General features: G+C 31.7%; 1 protein-coding gene across 1 annotated transcript in view; it reads right to left on the minus strand.

Annotated features, from left to right (window-relative positions):
- The window catches only part of LOC109540319 (secernin-3), an 84,531-nt gene that overhangs the window by 3,423 nt on the left and 59,296 nt on the right, over window positions 1–21,812 (minus strand). Inside the window, exons 8-10 of the mRNA XM_019908654.2 lie at window positions 14,786–14,864; window positions 12,842–12,898; window positions 3,133–3,389 (exon numbers count right to left, since the gene is read on the minus strand). Coding sequence (XP_019764213.1) covers window positions 3,133–3,389; window positions 12,842–12,898; window positions 14,786–14,864 — 393 coding nt within the window. The remainder of the gene's footprint in view (window positions 1–3,132; window positions 3,390–12,841; window positions 12,899–14,785; window positions 14,865–21,812) is intronic.

The raw sequence follows: 21,812 nt of genomic DNA on the forward strand, positions 1-21,812 counted from the left end.
TTTTAAGACAGGTCGGTCTAAAAGAATCGTCACTTCATAAATACAGATTTATTGTTACATTGCCTCGCGTAAAATCTTATACAAACGGTAATGGAATTTGGCGAAAAAATATTTTCTTTTTCAAGCAGGTATCTGTAATACGTATTAGCAGCAAACCAATCATTTCTAAAATTAACGATTACCCATATTAGCAGCTTTGATTTGTTTTTGTGGGCTTTATTATGCTTCAGAACTAGTAGTGCGGTTTAAAAAAAGTTTAATGTACTCTTCAAATAGCTTGTAGCTTAAGGTTTTTGGCAATATTATCTTATAACATGAATGTGTTTACATGTGAGACTCAATAAATCTGAGCTAATGAATATTATTCAACCAGTTTCACACCAATAAATTCAATTTAGACACCAAACAAATTTATTTACTAGATTTTTAAAACTTCTTCCAATGAATTGATAATTATGATACCACAATTTGCACTTAATTTAAATAGTTTATTAGTCGGTTTTGGATTTTGGATGAATGGGTCTGGAAGTTCGTAAATACATCTGCTAAACTATAAAACTCATGATAAATATAAACCGCAAACGGGGTACATCTTGGCATTTTCGACGAAAATTTGCTTGTATTGTGTATATAATTTAAGACACTTAAACGAGTTTAAGAGGCGCACAAGGCAACCCATAAAAATTTCAATGATGCTCAGTTTATTTTCATCCATGACACAGGTGAAAAAGATGAAAAGACGATAAAACCTAGAATCCTAAATATTTACTGTTAACCATAATTTTCGAGTTAGATCAGACTATGTTTTGTATTTGGCCAATTCGAAGGTTCTAACGCTCTGCTGTAAGAAGTATGAAGAGAATGTAAATTAACGAAAGATGAACCTTGATCTTTCTCTACTTGCTAACTCCTCCTTTTATATCTCATAAAACTCTATAAAAAATATTTTTTTCTTCACTGCATGTCTCATTCTAGCTTGATATGTTTATGGTGTCGTTGTTAAAAACTTTTGAACAGTCAGCCAATGAAAATTGAAGCATGAAAAAGTGTAAAATATATAGACAATTTCATTAAGTGCACCCAATAACCTCGAAAGCTTTTAAATCCGGAGCATTAACTCCGAAATATTTAGATCGTAAAGCTTCCAGTGAACTCAGTTTTTAGAATTATGGCAGAAGTATTTTCACCCTTAATCTAAAGTTAAAAAATTAATTGCAAACGATGCGTCGAAACGTTTTATCTAAAAGCTCTTACGGTAGGTTATTTTACTTTTATTAGATTTTCAACTTTGTTCAGTTATATAGGCCGTGCTACTTATAAAATGAAGGTTATCACTTAAGGCTTGAATAAACATTACTTCAATTTGCTTAAAAAAAGGAAATTAAATACCGTGTTGCAATTTGCTAAATTTATATGTTAGATTCTGTATTGTGCGTTTTGTTTTTACATGTCTTTGTAATTACGCATTTGCAACACTTATACATTAAATAAGACATAATTATGTTTGTAAACGACATCCGATTTACTTCTCTATTAAACACATTGATACCAGGATGTTTGCACATATGAAGGTTGTTTGCACTAAAATGGTTGAGGCCACCCGAAAATGTTTAAACTTCAACTTAAATTTATACCCAACAAACCTCGCAACACACTGAATCTAATCAAGCAATAAGAATCAAATATAAGTAGTCGGATATTGTGGGTCAATGTTGAAAACGCCGTAAATTTTGCGGTTTTTACAGCAGCATTGAAACATACTACTTGCAAATAGCTAATTTTATAATCTAGCTTGTGTTCCGTACACCTGCAACTAGCAATGAAGAAGATTGGAGCAAAATAATTCTCATGTAAATGATTTGGCGAAAAAGTGTTTACAAATTTTATAATGTTTATTTTGTATAAAATTTTGACAAACTGCAGGTTCAAAAATACAAATCGAGTTAGCCAAATATTGGTAAACTGATAATCCACATTTTTGTAATGTAATGATAAATTATTTCAATAAACTGTGCTATTTTATTAATACTTAAATCGTAAAAACCTGAGAATTAAGTAAAAGTTACATAATTATTTATTATAGTATAGTGTTTATACATAATACCGTTGTAAAGTTGACCTTAGTTACTTTCGCGTGTTGATGTACGGAACAGTTTTAAAAACGAATTAGTTTGGGCCGTAAAGCAAAAAATCAAGTTCCGCTTACCGGCTCCATTCATCCAGGAAAATTAAACATTAAACAAACCAAGAAGATAAAACGATAAAACTGTGGATTTATGTATCAAACTGTTTAAACCCTGAAGTTTTGAACTAATTATTTTTCTAATGGTCCATTAAATTGAAATGCGTATTTCCCATTCATATAATCGAAGCTAGCATCATTCATAAATTTTTTAGATTATTTTTCGAGTCCTTGAGTCTATTTTATTGGCATTGGAGCAACCTACACCGGTATAGTTAAATTCTACATATAAAACTCCAGTTTTGTCTATTGAGGAGATGTGCCAATTTTAAAAATAATCATTCTAAAATATTGGCAATACAAAATTCCTAAATAATCAACGTCGTGTGCTAGCTTGCTACTAGTTCGAAACTTATGCAATATTTCTAACTACTTTTAACTCCTAGAATGTGACAAGTTTATAAAGCAAATGCTCATATGCTCAATTATTTTGCAAATGCTTTTACTTTTATTTGATACTGTCTACAGTGTATCAAATACATTAAAACAACAATAAAATACTTAAAATTTTATCTTATTAGGAATCCTCAATCGTTTACTATTTAAATTTGATTCGAAAACATTCTTATAAAATCGAAGCTAAATATCAAAACTTAAGAAGCAATTTTAGTCAAAAGTAAGCAGTTAAAATTCTGCACAAAAGATCATTTCCAAACTGCTCAGGACTTTTTAAGGATATTTCCACTAGGATAATAAATCGGATAAAAGCTCGTAGGGAATATATTAGTAGAAGGATTGGAAAAATATTGCAGCATCTCACTTGCAGATAAAAGATTGATAGAAAATAGCCAATTTTAACAATATGACTATCACATACTCTTCAATTATGAAAATTAATAAATAAAAATGAATCTTTCAAAAAAGCATTCCAAGAAAAAGTTAATATTTACCCTTCGGAGATGCTCGAGATCAGCTTTGTTTCCCAGCAGTACCCTTGGAATTTGTGTCCTTAACTGTAAGACTTTCTTCAGCATTTCGGTGGCTTGTTCAAACGAATGTCTACAGGTTATATCATAAACAACGATAGCAGCATCAGCCCAGTGAATCGCCTCTTCTGGAAAAGCTTCTAAATCACAGCTGCATACATCCACAATCTCGACTTCCAGCGATGTATTGTTCACTGTCAGCGTTTGCTTGTACAGAAGATCTAGAACGATAAAAAACAACAATTTTTAAAAATGTTTATTTCATTCAAATTTTAATTTAAAAAGCTATATTATGTCACGATTTTTAATATATCTTCACTCAAAAAACCAATAATGTTTAAAAATCACGCTTCAAACTAATTAATGTTTAAAGTGAAATAAATCAATTAAGACATCAATTTCATTTAATAAAACTCATAAATATATTGATTGTTGCGTAATGAAACTGAATTCATTAAACTTTTTGGTGGGTGATTTATAAATACGCCACTTTCACTTTTAACATTTAGTTTAATGTCAAATCTCTCATCAGAAGAAACCACGCCAATTTTAACGAATATAAATATTTTTTCCTCGCCAATATCCACTACTAATTATAATAACAATTGATATTATTCCCACATTTTGACCTCTTAACCTATTTGCCAATATTCAAAAGAAAGAAAATTTTTGTTCTATAATAATCACACATATTTGGGAGCTTATATAAATAAACACATTCTCATTGAAATAATTTAAAGAATGCATGTAACAATCAGACTGGCTTAAAGTATTTACTTTTGAGATTGAAATGTTGACTTTTCATACCATACAGACTATATACCATACGGCAAAACACAAATATAATGAAGATATAAATAGTCGACATTATTCTGTGAATAATAAATTAACGTATTTTATAATTACAATAACTTATCTTATCGACTAGATTATTGAACACTTGTGAGTGACAACTTGTTGATTTGCAAGGAATCTTGAAAACAAAACCGAGTTATCTACAAGCGCGTGATAATTGTTTACATAGAGTGCGTATTGATCCAGTATTTTTGCAAAAAAAAGTTTTAAATAGATGGGTAAACTACTATTTTAATCACTGTATGTTTCGCGTTAAACGTGAATGGGATTTCCTGTGTTGAGCATTAGCTTAATTAACATACAGCTTGAAGTTCTGCTATATTTCGTTCAAGCTGTTGAGTATAAAGCTTCCAAACTTTTTTTTTAACAAAAAATAAATTGCAGTTGTGGAAAAATGTTGTGATGAAAAATCTAATCGGTATATTGATTTATTATGATAAATGAGCTTTAAATCTAAACTATCAGCTATTTTTCTTTAATTGAAACAAATTGCTTTTTAAAATGCTTATTTTACATTTTGTAATATATTTTAATTTTTTCCTTAAAATAAAAATAAATACAATTCAAAGACAGAAAAAACCCTTATCGCTTCACTTGAGGATAAAGAGAAACTTTCATAACATAAAAGCCGAAACTATTTTGCAATAACGAAGTCACACAGTTTGGCTTGATGCAGGTTGTTCAATTGTGTAATCTTCCCTTGAAATTAATTTAAATACTTTTAAATTTAAAGCAAATTTTATTAGGATCGCTAGTGAGCAATGAGTAAGTGCATAGTAATAAAATAAGTTTCCATTAAACAACAATTTGCATATTTAATAGTGTAATGCGTTTCATATCGCACACTGAAACCAATTTTAATTTTTCCATAATCAATCACGAATAAATAAACAATTCGCGCCCAATTCTTCTTCAATCAGCAATTTGTCATTTACGCTGCGAAACAGATTATAATCTAATTTTTCTACGTAGTAAACGAATGAATAGGATTTCACGAATAAATGATCTTACAAATATTTACGTTCGAAAATTAATATTTTTCTAATAACTGGAAATAACTGACCAGTATCCAAGCGTATTGTTAGAATCTGAGTCTACGTTCTAAAGCAGCTTAAAGTAAATTATGTTTATATTGGCCGATCTAAATTTCACATCGAAAAATTCTATTGTGAAACACGGAAGAGAATGCTTTCAGATTTTATTACTGTTTAAAAGTTTGTTAAATATTGGTGTTTGTATTCAAATAAATAAACCGTTGCAATTTTTTTTGTGGCAGGTGCGTAATTTAGTGTCAAATGTAATTTTATATGGGCGCTATAGGAAAGCGTTTATTTTTGATGGAAGGACATTATAAAATATATTCTATAAATTTGATAATGTTCTAAATTTCAGACACAACACTTGAAGGTTAAATTTATTTTTGTGAGTGTTTGTTTGGAAACTCGGGCACTAGTTGTAGATGGTGCAACAAGTGATAATAATCGAAAAATGAAAATAGAATGTTGGCTGAAATATTGCTTTATAAATTATTTGTGATTTCTGGCTGTTAACTCTTCGGGAAAAATGGTCGGGAATTCCTCACGCAACAGGTGGTTTCAATGCATATTCGATAAAATGAATATTTTGCTTCTTAACAATTCAAACAAACAATACCGAAGCAGTTGGGAAATGTCTTTGCCGCTTCTGAAAACACAATTTTGCTTGTGTAAATTAATTTCGCGCAAATGTTCGGGTTTTCCTGTAGTAAGTTCAATAATGAACTTGTTGGGATTTTATCGTCATTGTTGGGAACTGCCACCTTGAATTGCTAGTAATTTAGTTAAAATTATGTTGTTATAAAGGTAAATTCGAAAATTATTCCAACAGCCTACAAGCTTCCTGACAGCATGCCATACATAAATTTAAAAAAAAGTTGATATAGCAAATTGGCTTTAAATCATTTGCGTATGTGTCATAAAATCAAATAGTTTGGCGAATAAATTTCAACAAAGTCCAGAGTGGCGCCAAATATATTTGATCGAAATAAATATGTATCTCCAAATTAAAAGTCAGGTTTCTGGAAATTTTCGAAACCCCCATCCTTGAAGTCTGAATATTTTGCGACCAGTAGCGTGGTAAAATTGTCATTATGAATGTAAATCCGACCGGTCAAATGACAAAGCAAAATTGCAAATGCAATAAATTCTCAAAAAATCTTAAATGTGAATATTTAGCACCAAACGGTCCGTGAATATTCCTCGTTAAATATCAAAATAATGAGGTATGCGTGTTCATTTCCTTGAAAACACTTTGGAAACAGCATATATAAATTGGAGAAAAATGTTAATGTTTAGTTGTTAATAGGATTGAATCATGCACATGATTTTTCATGTTTACAACTTACGTAAATGTATATTTTCAAAATTAGTAGGTTCTAATTTAAAGTGGCTGAGTATATTGTAAAACAATGCTGGATTTTCAATGAATGTTTGTCCGGGATTGTTTCTGAATAAACAGGAGTAATTGAATTTTGCATAGTAGGAGTTTGTCGTACTTTAAAAAATTTATTTTCTGTACGCGCTTGGAAAAAATTATCTTATGGAAAATTGGAGGACAGTTTTTCCAGAAAATTGGGGTTTATTAAAGATTCTCATGAATGGATATACAATATTTATGAACCACATATGCTGAATTGATTTTTAATTTAATTTAATTTTCTCCTGCATAGGAAACATCGGTTGGAACAAAATAAATAGCTTGAAATCAATTGGCTCAAATCTTTCATTCAAATAGTTAATATTATGCAAATTCCCAAAGTAACGAATTGTCAATATTTACACAACACATGAGGCCCTCATCTGAACACTAAAGATGTAATAAAATTTGCCAACGCCGATCTAGTGCATTAAATCTTTTCCTGATTATAAACAATCGTTTTATGCCGCTGAATTTATATCAGTTAGTTACACAAGGAATTATATATTATACCAAAGAATTTCGGCCAAATTAAATACACAAGCTGGTAAGGATGACCAGGTAAAAGAGGAATTCCACGATAGATAGTATAAAGCAATTAGGTCAAATATTTAGCGCCAGTTAGTTTTGCTTGCATCTACTTCGGAGCTATAAATAAAATGTGGGGCATTAATATTTCTTTGTCAAAATGTGCATAATAAATTTACGGAATAGATTCATTTATTAGTGCTTTTAAGTGCAACATTAGTAATTTTCAGATCTTATATCAGACTATCGGTTATAATATTTCACATTCCTTTTACTAAATGTCTTTTGAAGTCTTAAACTTAAAGCCGTATAAAATTAAATTATTCATAGTCATACGCACTGAAGAACAGATAACTTAAATCGAAAATAATCTTTTAAAGTAAAAAGTAAGGGTTATAAATTGAAATTTTTGGTTAAAATTTCGGTGGAAAGTGCGAAGTGATGACTGGTGAAGATTAATTTTTAAAGATGGAAAATAAAGGAATGAACAAATCGGACACCTTTGCCATTGGAAAGGTCTTGAATATGCAGAAATTGTGCAAGTCTTACGAATCCCAGAGTAAATAATTCGAAATATTCCTAGCACCAGGTCTTAAACCCTAACCAATTAAAGCAGAGGAAAACCATCTTTAGCTCTAACTCACAGCATAGATACGTTTATTAAACTGTAAAATAGTGAACTGAAGCAAACAATCAGAATGTGTACTCAGTTCCCGACCTTGCACAAATACAACGTTAATTCTCTTTGTGGTTTCAATTTATTTTCAAACTAGGAATCATTATTTATTAGACGGTTCTAAGAGTTACTCATTCATTGAAGCATGAAGCGTTCCAGCTCAATTAGTCAGGAGCTAATATACATGTAAACAAAAAAACATTTATTGTGGATAATCGTTTTCAGATTTTCTGAGCAAGTTGAAAGGTTGTACGAAAGCAAAATATTTTTAACAGAAGTTATATAAATACATCCAGGCATCTAACGTGTATATGAAAGTTAGTGTGGCGTGGGTTGTGATAGAATAGCCAAAACGTATTATTAACGCTACGGAAAACATAATGTATAAGGTTCTTAATTGAAAACCAGTGTAAAACTTCGAAACTATTGATGACAACATCTAGGAAGCGATCTTAAATCAAGAAGCGATGAGTATACGTCTAATTTCGAATTCATAAACGTCCAAATATAGCGTGGATGGAGTTGTAAACATTAGTTTTGCGTGTTTATTCAATGAAAACCTTTCTCCTGTACAATTTACCTATAACTTAAAAATATCGTTTGGATGCTGACGCGGGTAATGCGTCAAAACACAGGCAAATTTTGTGAGAATCTGCCGGTGCTTTTGTACAATTTGAACAACGCCATGAACTAAAACCGGTATTTGAACTCTAGCTGGGTTATTTTTATTTCCCGGGTCATTTATCAAGCGTGAAATATTGACGGTTATATCATACCCTTCCTTCATTTATTTATGTATTGCTCATTCARTAATGTAACTGATTTGCGTTAATCATTTGGAGATATWTYAATTAATTTCGTTCGTTTAAGATTTTTTTATGGTTTCGATTATTTTTATTGCGGAACCACATGCACTGGAATGGGATCATTGATTCAAACATATATTACAAGAAAAATAATTAACAGACGTTGTTGTAGCTTTTAACAAACTTAAATACTCTTGCCAACGAGTATCGAATTCTAGCTGACCCAGATATAGGAAAATTAATAGTTTATTGCACTAGATCCTATTTGGTACGAATTTAAGTTTGAAACTTATACGTTAGCAGCGATATAGGTGCATTTGAACTCTGAAATCCATACTTTAGCAGTAGTATTTTTATACTTCGTGTAGTCCACTTTTAAGATATATATTAGCAAAATTGCATTTTTTCTCTTCCAAATCTACTTGCTGCGACACCAAGCCACTAAAACATAACGCGTTATTTAGAAGAAGACAGACATACTGAGGTACCCATCAAAAAGCATTCCTGAAATACTTTTCATTTATATTTAATTTCGATTTTTTCATGTGGCCTTTCAACGCAGATTCCATTTTAACGAGTCACGTCTGAACGCTACCGCAAATTCCACCGCAATTGTTACCGCCACTACGTGTAACCTGGCATTTAAGGGACATCGTACTCAATTTAATTTGATCATATTTTGTTAAATTTCATCTGTTTACCTATGTCAGAAAATTAATCAAATATTACTTGTGTGGTATTGGTTTCTTTTCTTTTTTCTTTTATTACTTCAAATTGGATCAATTCAATTTTAAATCTAATTTTATAAATTGAGGACTGGATAAGAAAGCTCGAAGAATTTGTTTAGGCTCTAATTTTTCAACTGTTTCGATGTATTAGATGTATTACATTGTCCTCATCCCGAGCGTTTTTGATTGATCCCGATTTATATTGTCATCCCGACCGTTCTTGCAACTGTGTTAAATGTACAAAGAAGCCTCTGCAGATCATCTTCCTTTTTTCCCCTCCCTAAACTTGTCGTATTATTTCGTCCATAATAATGTTGAATAGCATTTTTTTATAGAAAATGTTTTACTTCTACTTTTAATAATTTAATAAATCTGACAATTTTCTCTCCCTGCCTGATTCACTCCTTACAGCGCTGAAATAATAGACATAAGATGGAATTGTATACTCCAGGCCTTAACCATTGAACAGCAATTAAAAAATCAACATATTTATGAAGTGATTAAATTTGCAAGGTAGAAATATCGATTTCCGTTAAAGGGCACAATTTTACTGCGAAAATAAAAAAGTACCTCGCTGTTGACTTTGTATGCTTATCCGGTAATGCCAATATATTTTTATCGGCTGATATGTGCTTGATATACTATTTCCTTTGTTTGCTTGGCTCATGTATGGGCTGCCTTATAATTTAATCAATGATTATGATTGTTAGAAAGCCTGTCCGTAACATTATGGAAATATTTATTATTCACCCACCCGTTGGATGGCTTGCTGAACAAAGCTGAATGAATGTTCCAAATACTAGTAAATTTAGATGGATAACGGTTTTCAGAAACACTACATTTTTCTCCTTTTATGATGTTCTATTATAGCATGTTTTATCAGTTTTTTACTAATTGATTTGAGTTTATTTAATTTGTTTAAGTAGCGCTTGTTATCAGTGGAATAAGCAGAATATACAAGCTTTCTGGGGAGAAATTTTAATTAACGTTTTGTACAGTTCATTTAAATTTGGATTTTTGGCAAAGAGTCTTAAAACTTATGCATTAAACAATAAAATTTAAGCTGATCAGCTGAAATATTTATTTATATTTTTCTAACTTAAAAAATGTTTTTTTGCGTAACAGTTTGGTTTCAACAATATTAAACCCTAAAGCGTATTTTCTATATCTTTTAAAGCACATTTGAATAAAAACCGGTTTAAATTCCAGGTGTCGTTCAGTTTCTAGGAAATTTAGAGCTTGAAGATTTTCTAATTAATTCTGCTTTTCAACTGACCTTTTTGCACTAATTGTTAAGAGAAGCTAGTTAGCCACCCATTTTTTACATTCAAATGGTTATTGATTCGAGTCCTTTTAGAAAATTATATTAGACCTTTGTTCTTGTAGTTTTCTGTAAAAAATCAGTAATTCGTGAAAAACTAATTGGTATGCTTATTTTTAAACTTTCTCTCAATTTATTTTTATGAGTTTTTACTGCATTCTAGTCATTTTATTTCTGAAAACTTTTTTTCTATCTTTGTATTGCTGATCATTTTCTGTTGTTTTGTCTTTTGCTATTGCTTTACTATTTGCGAGTCATACTTAGTTCAGATCTGTTTGGGACAGTTTAAGTCAATTTCGGTAAAAGGAGTCAGTTGGTATATTTTCAAATATTCAAATCAATGACATTTGTGGAAACGTAGATGCGATTTTATATGATACGCGTTAAATATTGCCACATTTACTGTAACATATACATGCTAAATAAGTATAGATAAAAGTGTTATAATTAATAGCTTTTTCTTACTTTGCGTTATTCACTTAGATCTAGTGATGATATCTGACATACATGTTTGCAATATTTTATAAAAATCAAAGCTAAACAATTGAACTGAAGCTTTTAATCACCATTATAAACTTGCAGCGCAAATATATGGCTTAGTCATACATTCAACACATCATTCAAACGACGCACAAGTGCGCACAACTCTATGATAGAATTTTGTTTGTAAATTTTCAAATATTTAGAAATCCCTGTTGGGTTTTGAAAAATTATTTAAGAAATTTCAGGCAGCAGACGAAAATCTACTTTTAAAGCACAGCGTGCAAAATATTGGCATCGTTTTACAAAAGTTGATGTTGCCAGAGATAAAATTAATTTTTCGGTATTTAGAAAATCTACTTGGTACGATATGAAGTTATAATAGAGGAAACAAAAATGATTTTCACTTGAATCAATATTTATCCATCGGCAACAAGGACGCATTAGCGGCTTGGAAAATCCTATTGTGTGGGCAATGATTAAAAATGAAAATTATGTTGGAATGTCTTTGTTAATCAATATTGACAGCTTTTAATAAGTCGCTAAAATTAAAACAGTACAATCTGTATTTATCTGTTGGTTTTACATGCGCATTTTAGAGAATTTTTTCCATTAGATAGCAGTTACTATAGCCTTAGATAAAGTGCTTCATCAATGTGCAGTAAATTGATAGCACTGCAATAACATATAAAGGAAGTTTAACTCCTAATACCTAGATAAAATAATTATGTTATCATATCTATGTAAACAGGGCTGCCCTTAAACGCGATTCAAACCATCCATCAAAAATTAATGTTATTTCATTTAGAAAGTATAATTTTTTAAATTTAGTTAACCTACAGGGATTGATAAAGGGACACTGAAGCTAAAAAGACGACGCCAAATTAATTTGGGCCAATGGAAGAGATTGGGCAACTTTTAAATGAATAAACAAACGCCTCATTACAGTAATTACTTTGTGTTGAGTGATGATTCGATTTGAGGAGCCGAACGTCAGAAACGTCGGTCCAGTGAATAATCGCTTCTGTGAAATCCTCAGGTGCTAGTCAGAATTTTATTTTCAAACATAGCTCACCTTGGCATCAAAAAGTTTTGCAACTTTAAGAAAATCAACAGCAACAAGTGATTGAAACATTTCGTTTTATTAACAATGCTAAATGATGAATATTTTTATTATGAGTTGGTTTCAACAGCGGATCTGATTGATTTGATAGAAATTATATAGGGAGTCCGAGGATCAATTTAATCTGACTTTACTTAAAGGCTTTAAGAAATGTTATTAATCAGTTGAGTCTTGATGGATTTTGACAATGTTTTCCAAAATAAAAAATTCCCATATACGCAATTTGATGTCAGTTGTAATTACTTCATTAATGATTTGATCAAATAATTCACGAGGAAAAGTAATCACACAATAATTTCCAACAATTTTTTCGTATTGCCACTTTTATCTACAAAAATTAAGGGAAATACTTTATAGACCAGCCAGCAATGTCTGAAAATAAAGCACAACGCTATAGATTACATTTTCGCCAACATTCGCTTGAAGGCTTGCAATACAAATGAGGCGTTTCGTATGATATAATAAAAACTATAAATTTAACATAACACGTGTAACAAAGTGGAGTGTGACATTTAAAGGCCATTTTTTTACATATCATAACAGCAGTTGCGGAAGTTAATGAAGCCTGAAAGTTGCGCGTAACTTCAAAGTTAAAAATCGTTATTATGATTGGTCAACATTTGGCAAACTTTATGTAGCAAGTAAAATGCAATAAGCATTAAATGGTTCAGTTTACTCTAAAGGTTCGTTAAAATAATTTACCTGTGTTGCTTCGATACTCCCCAATATATCTTCTCGTGAGGTAACGCACGGTGAGAGCTGAAAAAGAATTGAAGTTGAGTAAATAGGTTTTTGTATCGGGATTACCCAATATACGCTCGTAAATTTTAAAAGAAAAATGCAAGGTTGTTTTGGAGATTGGCTTCTTGATAGAAGCGTTATTCGGCCTCAACCCAAAATGTTTTGAAAAATTAGGTCACGTGTATTGAAACACAAATGCGCAAAAAGATAAATTTAATTGGCTAACGGGAGAACCCCGATTTTCAGTGATAAAAACGAATTATACAAACAAACAGGAACATTTCCCAATTTTCTGAATCTGGAAGATCAATATTATGTCTGCTTCAAGATAATTGGGATTTATGAGTCATATTAATAAATTCGCATATTTCGCAAAATATCAAAGATTCAAAAAAATGAACACAGGCCCAATAACAACTTATACATAGCTGAAACGCTACCAAATGAATTACTCCTTTTGATTATAAACATTCCTGTATTTGCTTTACACTTGTGTAATTCGAAATGCAGATATTGACACACTTGAAGTGAGTGTGTGAAAATATGCCTTTGAGTCGATGTACTAAAATTATCTTGGCACAAGACAAGGCAAATTTCAGAATCTGGATTACTGCACATCAAAGATGGTAAATCTGAAAAGTTGCTTGTAATAATCGACCCACTTTTTCGTTATTACTTCAGTTTTCAACGAGGTGCTTTACCTACTTTTAGATGGAGCAAACAATAAAGAAATATTAATGGAAAATTTGAAACGGAGTGGAAAGGCAAAGTTCACTAGTTCTTTGACGCCATTCATCTTTCTTGCAAAAAAATGTACGCGTTTAGAGATAAGTAACTTCAGCATTTATATCTGGAAAACTTTGTTCCAGATCCACAGGCAATTCGATTTATGTTTTTATTTAAGTTGAAACCATATACAGCAGAAATTTGATATATTTAATACCCCCATTTTATTAAATCTTTGATGTATATTCCAACAAACTTCAAAAACATTTTGGCTAACAATATTTTATGTCTTAAGCTCGAATGGATTGAAACTAATAATTTTCATATAAAATGAATGTGTTTGTACGTTAAACTATAGTTTAGAGAAGTAATAGATCCAATCTTATCTAGATTATTAAGTATTACTTTTTTACGGCAATATTTATAGTTATTGATTTTGAGTCCAAAAAATTCCTTGGTTAACCAGAAAATAGCCAACAAAGCAGTAAACGCGGTTCTTAGTACTGAATTGAAAATTTATGCTGAACATTAAAACAGGGCTTTTATTACTACTGACGTGTTAACAGGATGTGCAAATTTAAAAAAGTGAGTGCTGACAAATAGGATCATTTTGCGAGAAGTGGGTCGACTATTCCATTAAAAAATACAAAACATCTTGTGCCAAAAATACCCATTGAACTAGTAAGCTTGCCTAAATTTTTTCATGTCAAATTTATTTGTGTAACGGTTTTGATAACGCCCAAAACAAGTCCCGAACTCGTTCAATTATCCTACATTCGAAAGTCAACAGTAACAATGGAATAAAACCCCAGCTGCGTAGTTCTTTAAAGGTTAGACTAACAAACGGTTCATAATCATTGAGATTCATTGATACCAACTCAAACAGTAATTATTTTTATTGACCAAATATAATAAGCCATTTAATTGGTCGATGGATGACATTTACCAACTGTTTGGCACGGTTTCAGTTTTGCTGTTAGAAGCCAGTCAAAGAATTTGAAGTCATTTTTCAGACGGCCAGTCTATCTTGGACTCATTGGTGTTCCTGGTTCATTTTTATCACCTTATTTAGAGTTTAAAAATAGCAAACTCTTGCATGTTAAAGATGTATAAAGACTCAATTTAGCGATGTTCCCAACGTATAATCAATAAATATTTAGTAATCAATTTAATTCTTACCTGATTTGCCGACGTTGGACTTTCCTATTACAGCAATTCGAACCTTTGGGATGTTGTTCTTGTCCTCAGTCTTCATATTCTGAAACAATAAAAAAATATTGAGTATCAGTTAAAAAGCTATTTGACCTGGAATGTTAAGGCGAAAATATGCCTGAATCAGAAAAATCTACGTCATGCCAAGAAGGTCATTTAAGAGAAATTAAGATTCTTTTCAGTTTCACTGAACTACAGTTAGCGATAATTAATAAATGCATTAATTCCGGGTATCTTATCCTTGTACAAATATACGTAAACAGCAGTGGATTACACTTGACGTAGATAGGTGATAGAGCATCAGCTTTGAATGGCATGTCGAAAGAACAAACATTCATTCATAAAATAATATGATACTAAAGGGGACCGTGTTTATTTTGTTTTATATTTTATTTTTATTATACTTTTCGATAATTGTAACTTAATTTTTCATAAATATGAACTTAGTAAAATCTGGTCCTACATTTCTTTCAAGGAAATATATCTCAAAATGGACTTAACTCAGTCATTTTCAACGTTTTACTTGCCACTATAATTGTGTTACAGCAATATCAAGCAGAACGCTTTAACAAATCGTAAAGGATTAAACAGTTTATTACACTGTCTGAGTTTAAGATACCAAATAGGTAGGCAAGAGGTGATTATTGAATGTGGAGATTGCAACGAAGTTAGAAAAAGCAGAGTTGATTTTAAAATGTCATTTCCCAATTTTATGAAAAATCCATAACATAAAATTGAAATTGATCATACATAAATTATTTGAATTAGCATTGATAAATTTGAACTAAATTGTATGTGTAAAATAACTAATTGATTCAGACTCAATCAAGAACGAAAGAAGTAAAAAAGCCAACTTTGAAACCAATAAACCGGCATATATTTAATTCGCCTATAAATTAATTGAATTGCCGAGAAATTTTATGAACAACTATTGTTTCAATTGCCGTTTCAACAAGCCATCCTGAAAAGTAGTGAGAAAGTGGACGAAATGCGCCTACAGGCCAATTTAGAAGCGACAAGTCGTTAAAGGGTAAATTTCTTGTTTAAAAACTATTGTTCTTAATATAAACTGTACAAGACAAAAACGTGTTGCTCTTTAATCCATATTCAAAAGCGAAGAACGGAAGTGTCACAGGAATTAATTGAAACGTGGCCTTCTGTATTGCAGCGAAATTCCAAATCTCACTGATCCGCATCTAATTTCAGATGGATTTAAAATCCTTTCAACATCATATTTTGAAATGATGTTTATTTAGATTGCCGTGAACCTTTAGAAAATTATTCGACATTTAAATTTTCAATGTCGCTGTTGGCTTTTATTCTTGTCAACTTGAGTTATTGAACTTATATTTATATTGGCTGTGTGTTGTTTGGTTTTTCACAATACGCAAAAGCTATTTCGACAAGTTTAAGATTTGCGTTTTTATCGGTTATTTTTTAGTTTTGCGCATCTTCGTTCATAATAACATTGCATCTAAATATTATGCTGGGATGTTATGAAATCCGCCATGAGAATATTTGGCACAAACATTTCCCCGCAATGGAAAAGTTGCAATGTTATCGCAGATGATGAAAAATGTTAAGTTGTATATCACGTTGCTGTCATGCAATCACAAAATGATCAATTTGATGTTTTTATGGCAAACATTTTTGCTTAAACTAGCAAAACTCGCAAATTAGCAACAGGTACCTTTCCAGCCAGTAACGCTGAAACGACTTTCTTTGAAAGCCATTTCCATTTTCGTGAAGTCAAAGTCATTAACCGGAATTGCCGAACAAGATACGAACGTCCACAACAAACACACAACAGTAAAGTTTACAAAAAATTCCACGAAATTTAAGCAGTTTGAAGGAACTACGTCGCGTTTCACCAACTTCGTTCCATCATTCGGCGCCTCGGGGAATTAAAAATAGCCCAACGGTGGAATGTAGTCGGCTGCCATATCCATTTGGACGATTTTATAAGTCGGTCCAAAATAAAAACTCCATAGCACCTATTAGCCTGATGTGTTGCTTAGTAAAAATAGAAGTTACCCGGTAAAATTGTCGCTCAGAAACATGACTATAGGGGTATTGTGCTGACTGATAACTACCGGGATGTTGCAAGTGTGTTTTATTTGTTATTAGCCTTTTGAGATCCATTCAATCTTTCTAAATCATTATCCTTAAGTAACTAACTACCTATCTTTGAGAGTCGTATAAAACTGACACAGGCAGATGCAAAATCTACAAGAGTGCTATTAGTAATTTGTTATTTCAACTTGCTATTAGTAATTCTCGCTTCCGTTTTAAAAAAAGAGAAAACATCTTGCTTTCAGCTCATAGGTTTCACAACATCCGAAAAATACATATATTTACTTTAACCTGTCTGGAATCATGTCTAGAGAGGTTTCGAAATCGTTTGGCAGGGTTCAAAAAATTAGAGTTCAGTTTTTAAAAATCAGAAACTTGAATGATAACAGCGATCGATAAGCTGTAAAAATCCAAAGCTTCTAAATAAATTTAAGAGCAATCTCAATGTCGACTTTTTTTACTGATACTTAAAATGTAAGTATAAATTGACTTTGCTTGATTATATTTACATCAATAAATTATATTTATGTGCACGCACAGAGACAATAGAAAAACATACGAAAAAACAGTTGCAATTAACACTGGGTAAATGGCCGGTATCCACAATGGGTGTGCGAACAAAAAATGTGTATGAACTGGACTGTTTGGAATTTATGAAATGCGCATTGGGTATTTTCTAATCCCTGCAAAATAAAAGTAATTTTTAAAATTTTAAACAACCTTGTAGTCGTTACTGGATAATCAACAAAATGTTACATATTGTCATTATTAACACAAAAAATTCATTAATTAGCTTAATCATGTCCATGTATTTCTTGTTTCACGCCTTTTTTCTTAATTCAATTTATTTGCTTGACCTTTCTGACTAGCATAACTACTATTCCTTTAAAAAGAAGAGATCCGAACAGGCCAAAAATAGGAAAACCCTCGCACGCCTAACAAACATTCAAATGGAAACTTTCTATTAAAGGTAAATTAAACCCATAAATTCTCCTTCTTCGGGGAAATTTTCCTGCCAAGGGACAATGACTTTTGCGCGATTAAGGTGGCTATTCGGAGAAGCGAAAAAAGCTTCATTAATTCAAACCAAAGCGTTATAAAGTGGAAAGGCTTTCTTTAGTGGAGATATTCGGTAGAATTTACAAATTAATGGCAAATGTTTCAGATCTAGCACGTAAGTAATGTTAAATTTAGGATTTATATGATTTTGAAATATAGTTCTTTATCAATTAATAAAAGAAAAAGGGCACAAATGAAGCGTGTAAAAAGTTTTCAAAGCTAAATCGTCCTTAGTCCAAACCGTTTCGATAAGTTAGACAAGTTTAAGTTTTTCCCAATGTCCTTGTGCAATCGACTTTTTACATTTCTCAAGTTTAAAAAGCACATACTAAGTAATCTACTAGTATTATTAGTATATTAATAATTATTAGATCTGATATCGATTGAATAACAGGAAGCTCTATAGAAAAGTATTATTTCGAAATGACAGATCATTAGAGGCTAATTTATGCTCACTATTTACTAATCTGCTAAAATCTAAAATAAACAACTTTCTGTCGCATTTGTGGATCTTTCGAAATAAGCGAAAACCGTAAGTAGAACTTGCGACTACTTCCGCATTGTATCATCAGTCTCGAATTTTTGTCGCATTTTTGGGATTGGTTTAATAAGGAACCGGTAGAGATATTTCAGTTTACTATTTAAAATTAATTGTAAGAGTTCATCCTGTGTTTTAAATTTGGATGCTAGATAATATCCTGTATAGAAGCGGAGTAAGTTAATTTTTTCTATTCTTCCAACTACTTGCGTGCGTGCGAGAAATTCATAATTATTTAAAGAACGCATTATTTTTTGCAGGCGAAACCTTTTCGCTAAAACCTAATATTCGGTTTTCATTCAAAATATCGCTTTGAAAGAATTGAAAAACAGGAAAAACTCGGGTGGGTTCCCGTTTAGGTCAATTAAACGCCCTCATGTTTAAAACCATTCAACGCAATCCCAAACGTGGGATTATTTGAAAGTGCCCGTATGACCTTTACATTCGCTTTTTTTGCATTTTATGGAGTGGCTGAATTTCATTACTGAGTAATTCAGAGTAGAAAAGATCGGCTGTGTTTTTGTTAAGAAATTTATGGAAAAGGTCCTGAAATTAAGGTTAAGAAGGCAGTTTATGTAGGAAGTTGTTGGAAAATGGGTATTTGAAACATCTTGGAACAAAAAAATGTCCTAATTGGCACAGCTGCAAGTTTCATCGCATCTTAAAGACAAAAACCTTCTAAGTAAGTTGACTGTTTATTTAAAGGTTTACATTATATCCAAATTGGTTTTCGACCAGAAAAATATATAGGAGCCGCAAGTTTATACTTTTATACAGAGTACTGCATCAACGCGTAAGTGTTCTTACTTGGCGCAGTCGGCAGTCAGCATGCTTGTCAATCCAGTAAAAGCGGTGAGCTAATTTTACTAGCAAAGCAAATGTGACTTAAACCATATCACTCGGAACATGCTAAAACGGCAATATTGTGGAATTTGAGGTGAATTCCTAAAAATATCGGGATTAAAATATTTAACATAGCAGAGCAGTGAGCCTGCAGTACATTCCGAAAAATGTTCTCGACGATTAACACGATGCTCATTTCAAATTTGAAGTAATTAATTAGGTTGTAAAGCGATGCGGTGACATCCTGCGAGGATATCTCAAACTGGGTATTTGTATTTGTTTCCATTTCGTTTGCATGTCGGTATTTATCTTTCTGCTTTCTTTCAAATTGTGCTTATTTAAAAAACAATTTCATACATGTAACGGCACCAGTTTTGTTAGAGTCTGCGAACGCATTTTGAAGAGCTGGCTTTCATTCGTATTTGAATGTAAAGAGTCAATCATTCATACTTTACAATCAAGAGGTGATTTTTGCTGTTGAGCAGTTTGAAATCGAATATTACAGTGGAAGCTTTGTGAAGGGTTGCAGTCTTTTAATATTTATATACATAGGGGCGTATTCGCGCGTATATCGCGCACGAGATTTTCAGTAATTAATAGGTTTTACCCGAATTTATTAACTCTACACTTTATAAATATATTTATTAACTTGCAGATGTAGAAGAAAATTGGGAACGCATAACTTTCTTATCCTATCAATAATTCTTAAAATATTTGCTAGGCGTGTCGAGTTGATAAACTTGAACCAACCAAGACACTGAACTATTTTGCGGTGTATCAATTTATACGTATTTTCAGTAACATTAAGTAGCGTGTGCCATTTATTCCTTGTCTTCTCAAAGCACAAAATACATTTACTCTTCATCAAATCGGTTGAAACTCTCAATTTACGGTAATGGTTATTGCCGTTGCAATCTATGTATATTTATATGAAGGCATACATCAACTTAAATGATACAAATGGTGTGGACAGCATTTTTTGAGCCGAAATTCAGTTTGATCGTTCCTATTATCAAGTAGATACAAATTACAAATTAAGTTCAAATATCAATTTGTATCAAATTTGGGAAGAATAATAAAGCCGATGTTTGAATTTTTACCTGTCTAGTGGTTGAAATCAGTTTTTCCCGAAGAAAGCTAGTCTGCCCAAAGGAGCTACGTCCAAGAAGACTCACTGTTGTAACGTCAAACGGGAACCACTTCGGCAAAAGTAGCGCAACACGGAACCCAAGTTTAGAACGGCCGCGAAAACTTTTCTCGCCTGTTGGTACAGCGCCTGAATCCAGACTGTATCGTAGGATGCCGTCTGTACTATGCGGATTTCATCCAGACGCCCGTGTATATATAATTTCCCATTGCCATAGTTACGGTGAGACGCTCGCGACGCTGCTCCAACTGGATGAATCGGCATCGGCATGTGTTAAGGAGGCCGAGGAATTCCCTTTTGGGACATAACACTTCGGAAACGTATCAGGTGGAAACTTCCTTTGAACTTCCAATATTGCCTTGATATGTTTTGAATTTATTGGTTATATTTGATACAATTTTTGTCTACGTAATTCCGCTGTAATAAACTGCAAACATTAAACTTTTTATCCAGTTGTTCTTTTGCGTCAATGGAAAACATCAAAAGATATATTTATATATCAATAGTTATTTTAGTTTAAGAGTTTTTTTATAGTCTCAGAAAAAAGTTAGATATTTTTTTGTACTTCTACCCCTCCCAAATGATACGTCTATGATGAAATTCCTACAGTTTTAATTTCATATCTAGATTCAGCATATCAAAATTACTAAAGTTCCTAAAATTTACGTTTTCAAGTTCAACCGTTTAGAAATAATATGCAAAAAAACCTACTACTGGGCCCCTCTTCAAGAAGGCGTAGCTCCGTTAGGGAGCAATTTTTTTATACGTTTTATATTAATTTTATTTTTTATAGTTTTTATTTATTTTTTTATACGTTTATACGTTTATACGTATGTTCATTTAAAAAATTAATAATATTTTTGAGAGCAGATTTAATTGTTTTGCAAACATTTGATTTTTTAAATGCAATGTGCTGTTGGTTTTGGAATATTCAAATTTCTGTCAATTTTTCCAATTGAAACTCGATGGTCCTCAATAATACTTTCTCTAATTTCTTCTCATCGCTGTTTCTTTTTCGAAGAAACACTGGCTTTTTTTAAAGCCCTTTTTTATGTTTGAGATTAGTTACTAACTTGCTTAATGTTCGTTTAGGTATCCGAGTCTCCTTTCCGGATGCTTACCTCAAATACCATCGCTCCGCGAAATATTATAACATTTCAAACTTTTATGTATTGGAAAATATTTCCCCTATTCTTTACAGATACAGAAACACTTTTCAATAACGTACTATGGAAGCAAATATAAAAATGCGATTCTGTCAGAAAGCGTTTTTGATCAGGAAATCTTATTTTAGTTGCGGATGATTCGAATTTTAATAATTACGGTTTGATTTC

The sequence above is a fragment of the Dendroctonus ponderosae genome, unplaced genomic scaffold (assembly GCF_020466585.1).
Source record: "Dendroctonus ponderosae isolate FM_Combo_2020 unplaced genomic scaffold, Dpon_F_20191213v2 Dpon_F_20191213_3, whole genome shotgun sequence".
NCBI lineage: Eukaryota > Metazoa > Arthropoda > Insecta > Coleoptera > Curculionidae > Dendroctonus > Dendroctonus ponderosae.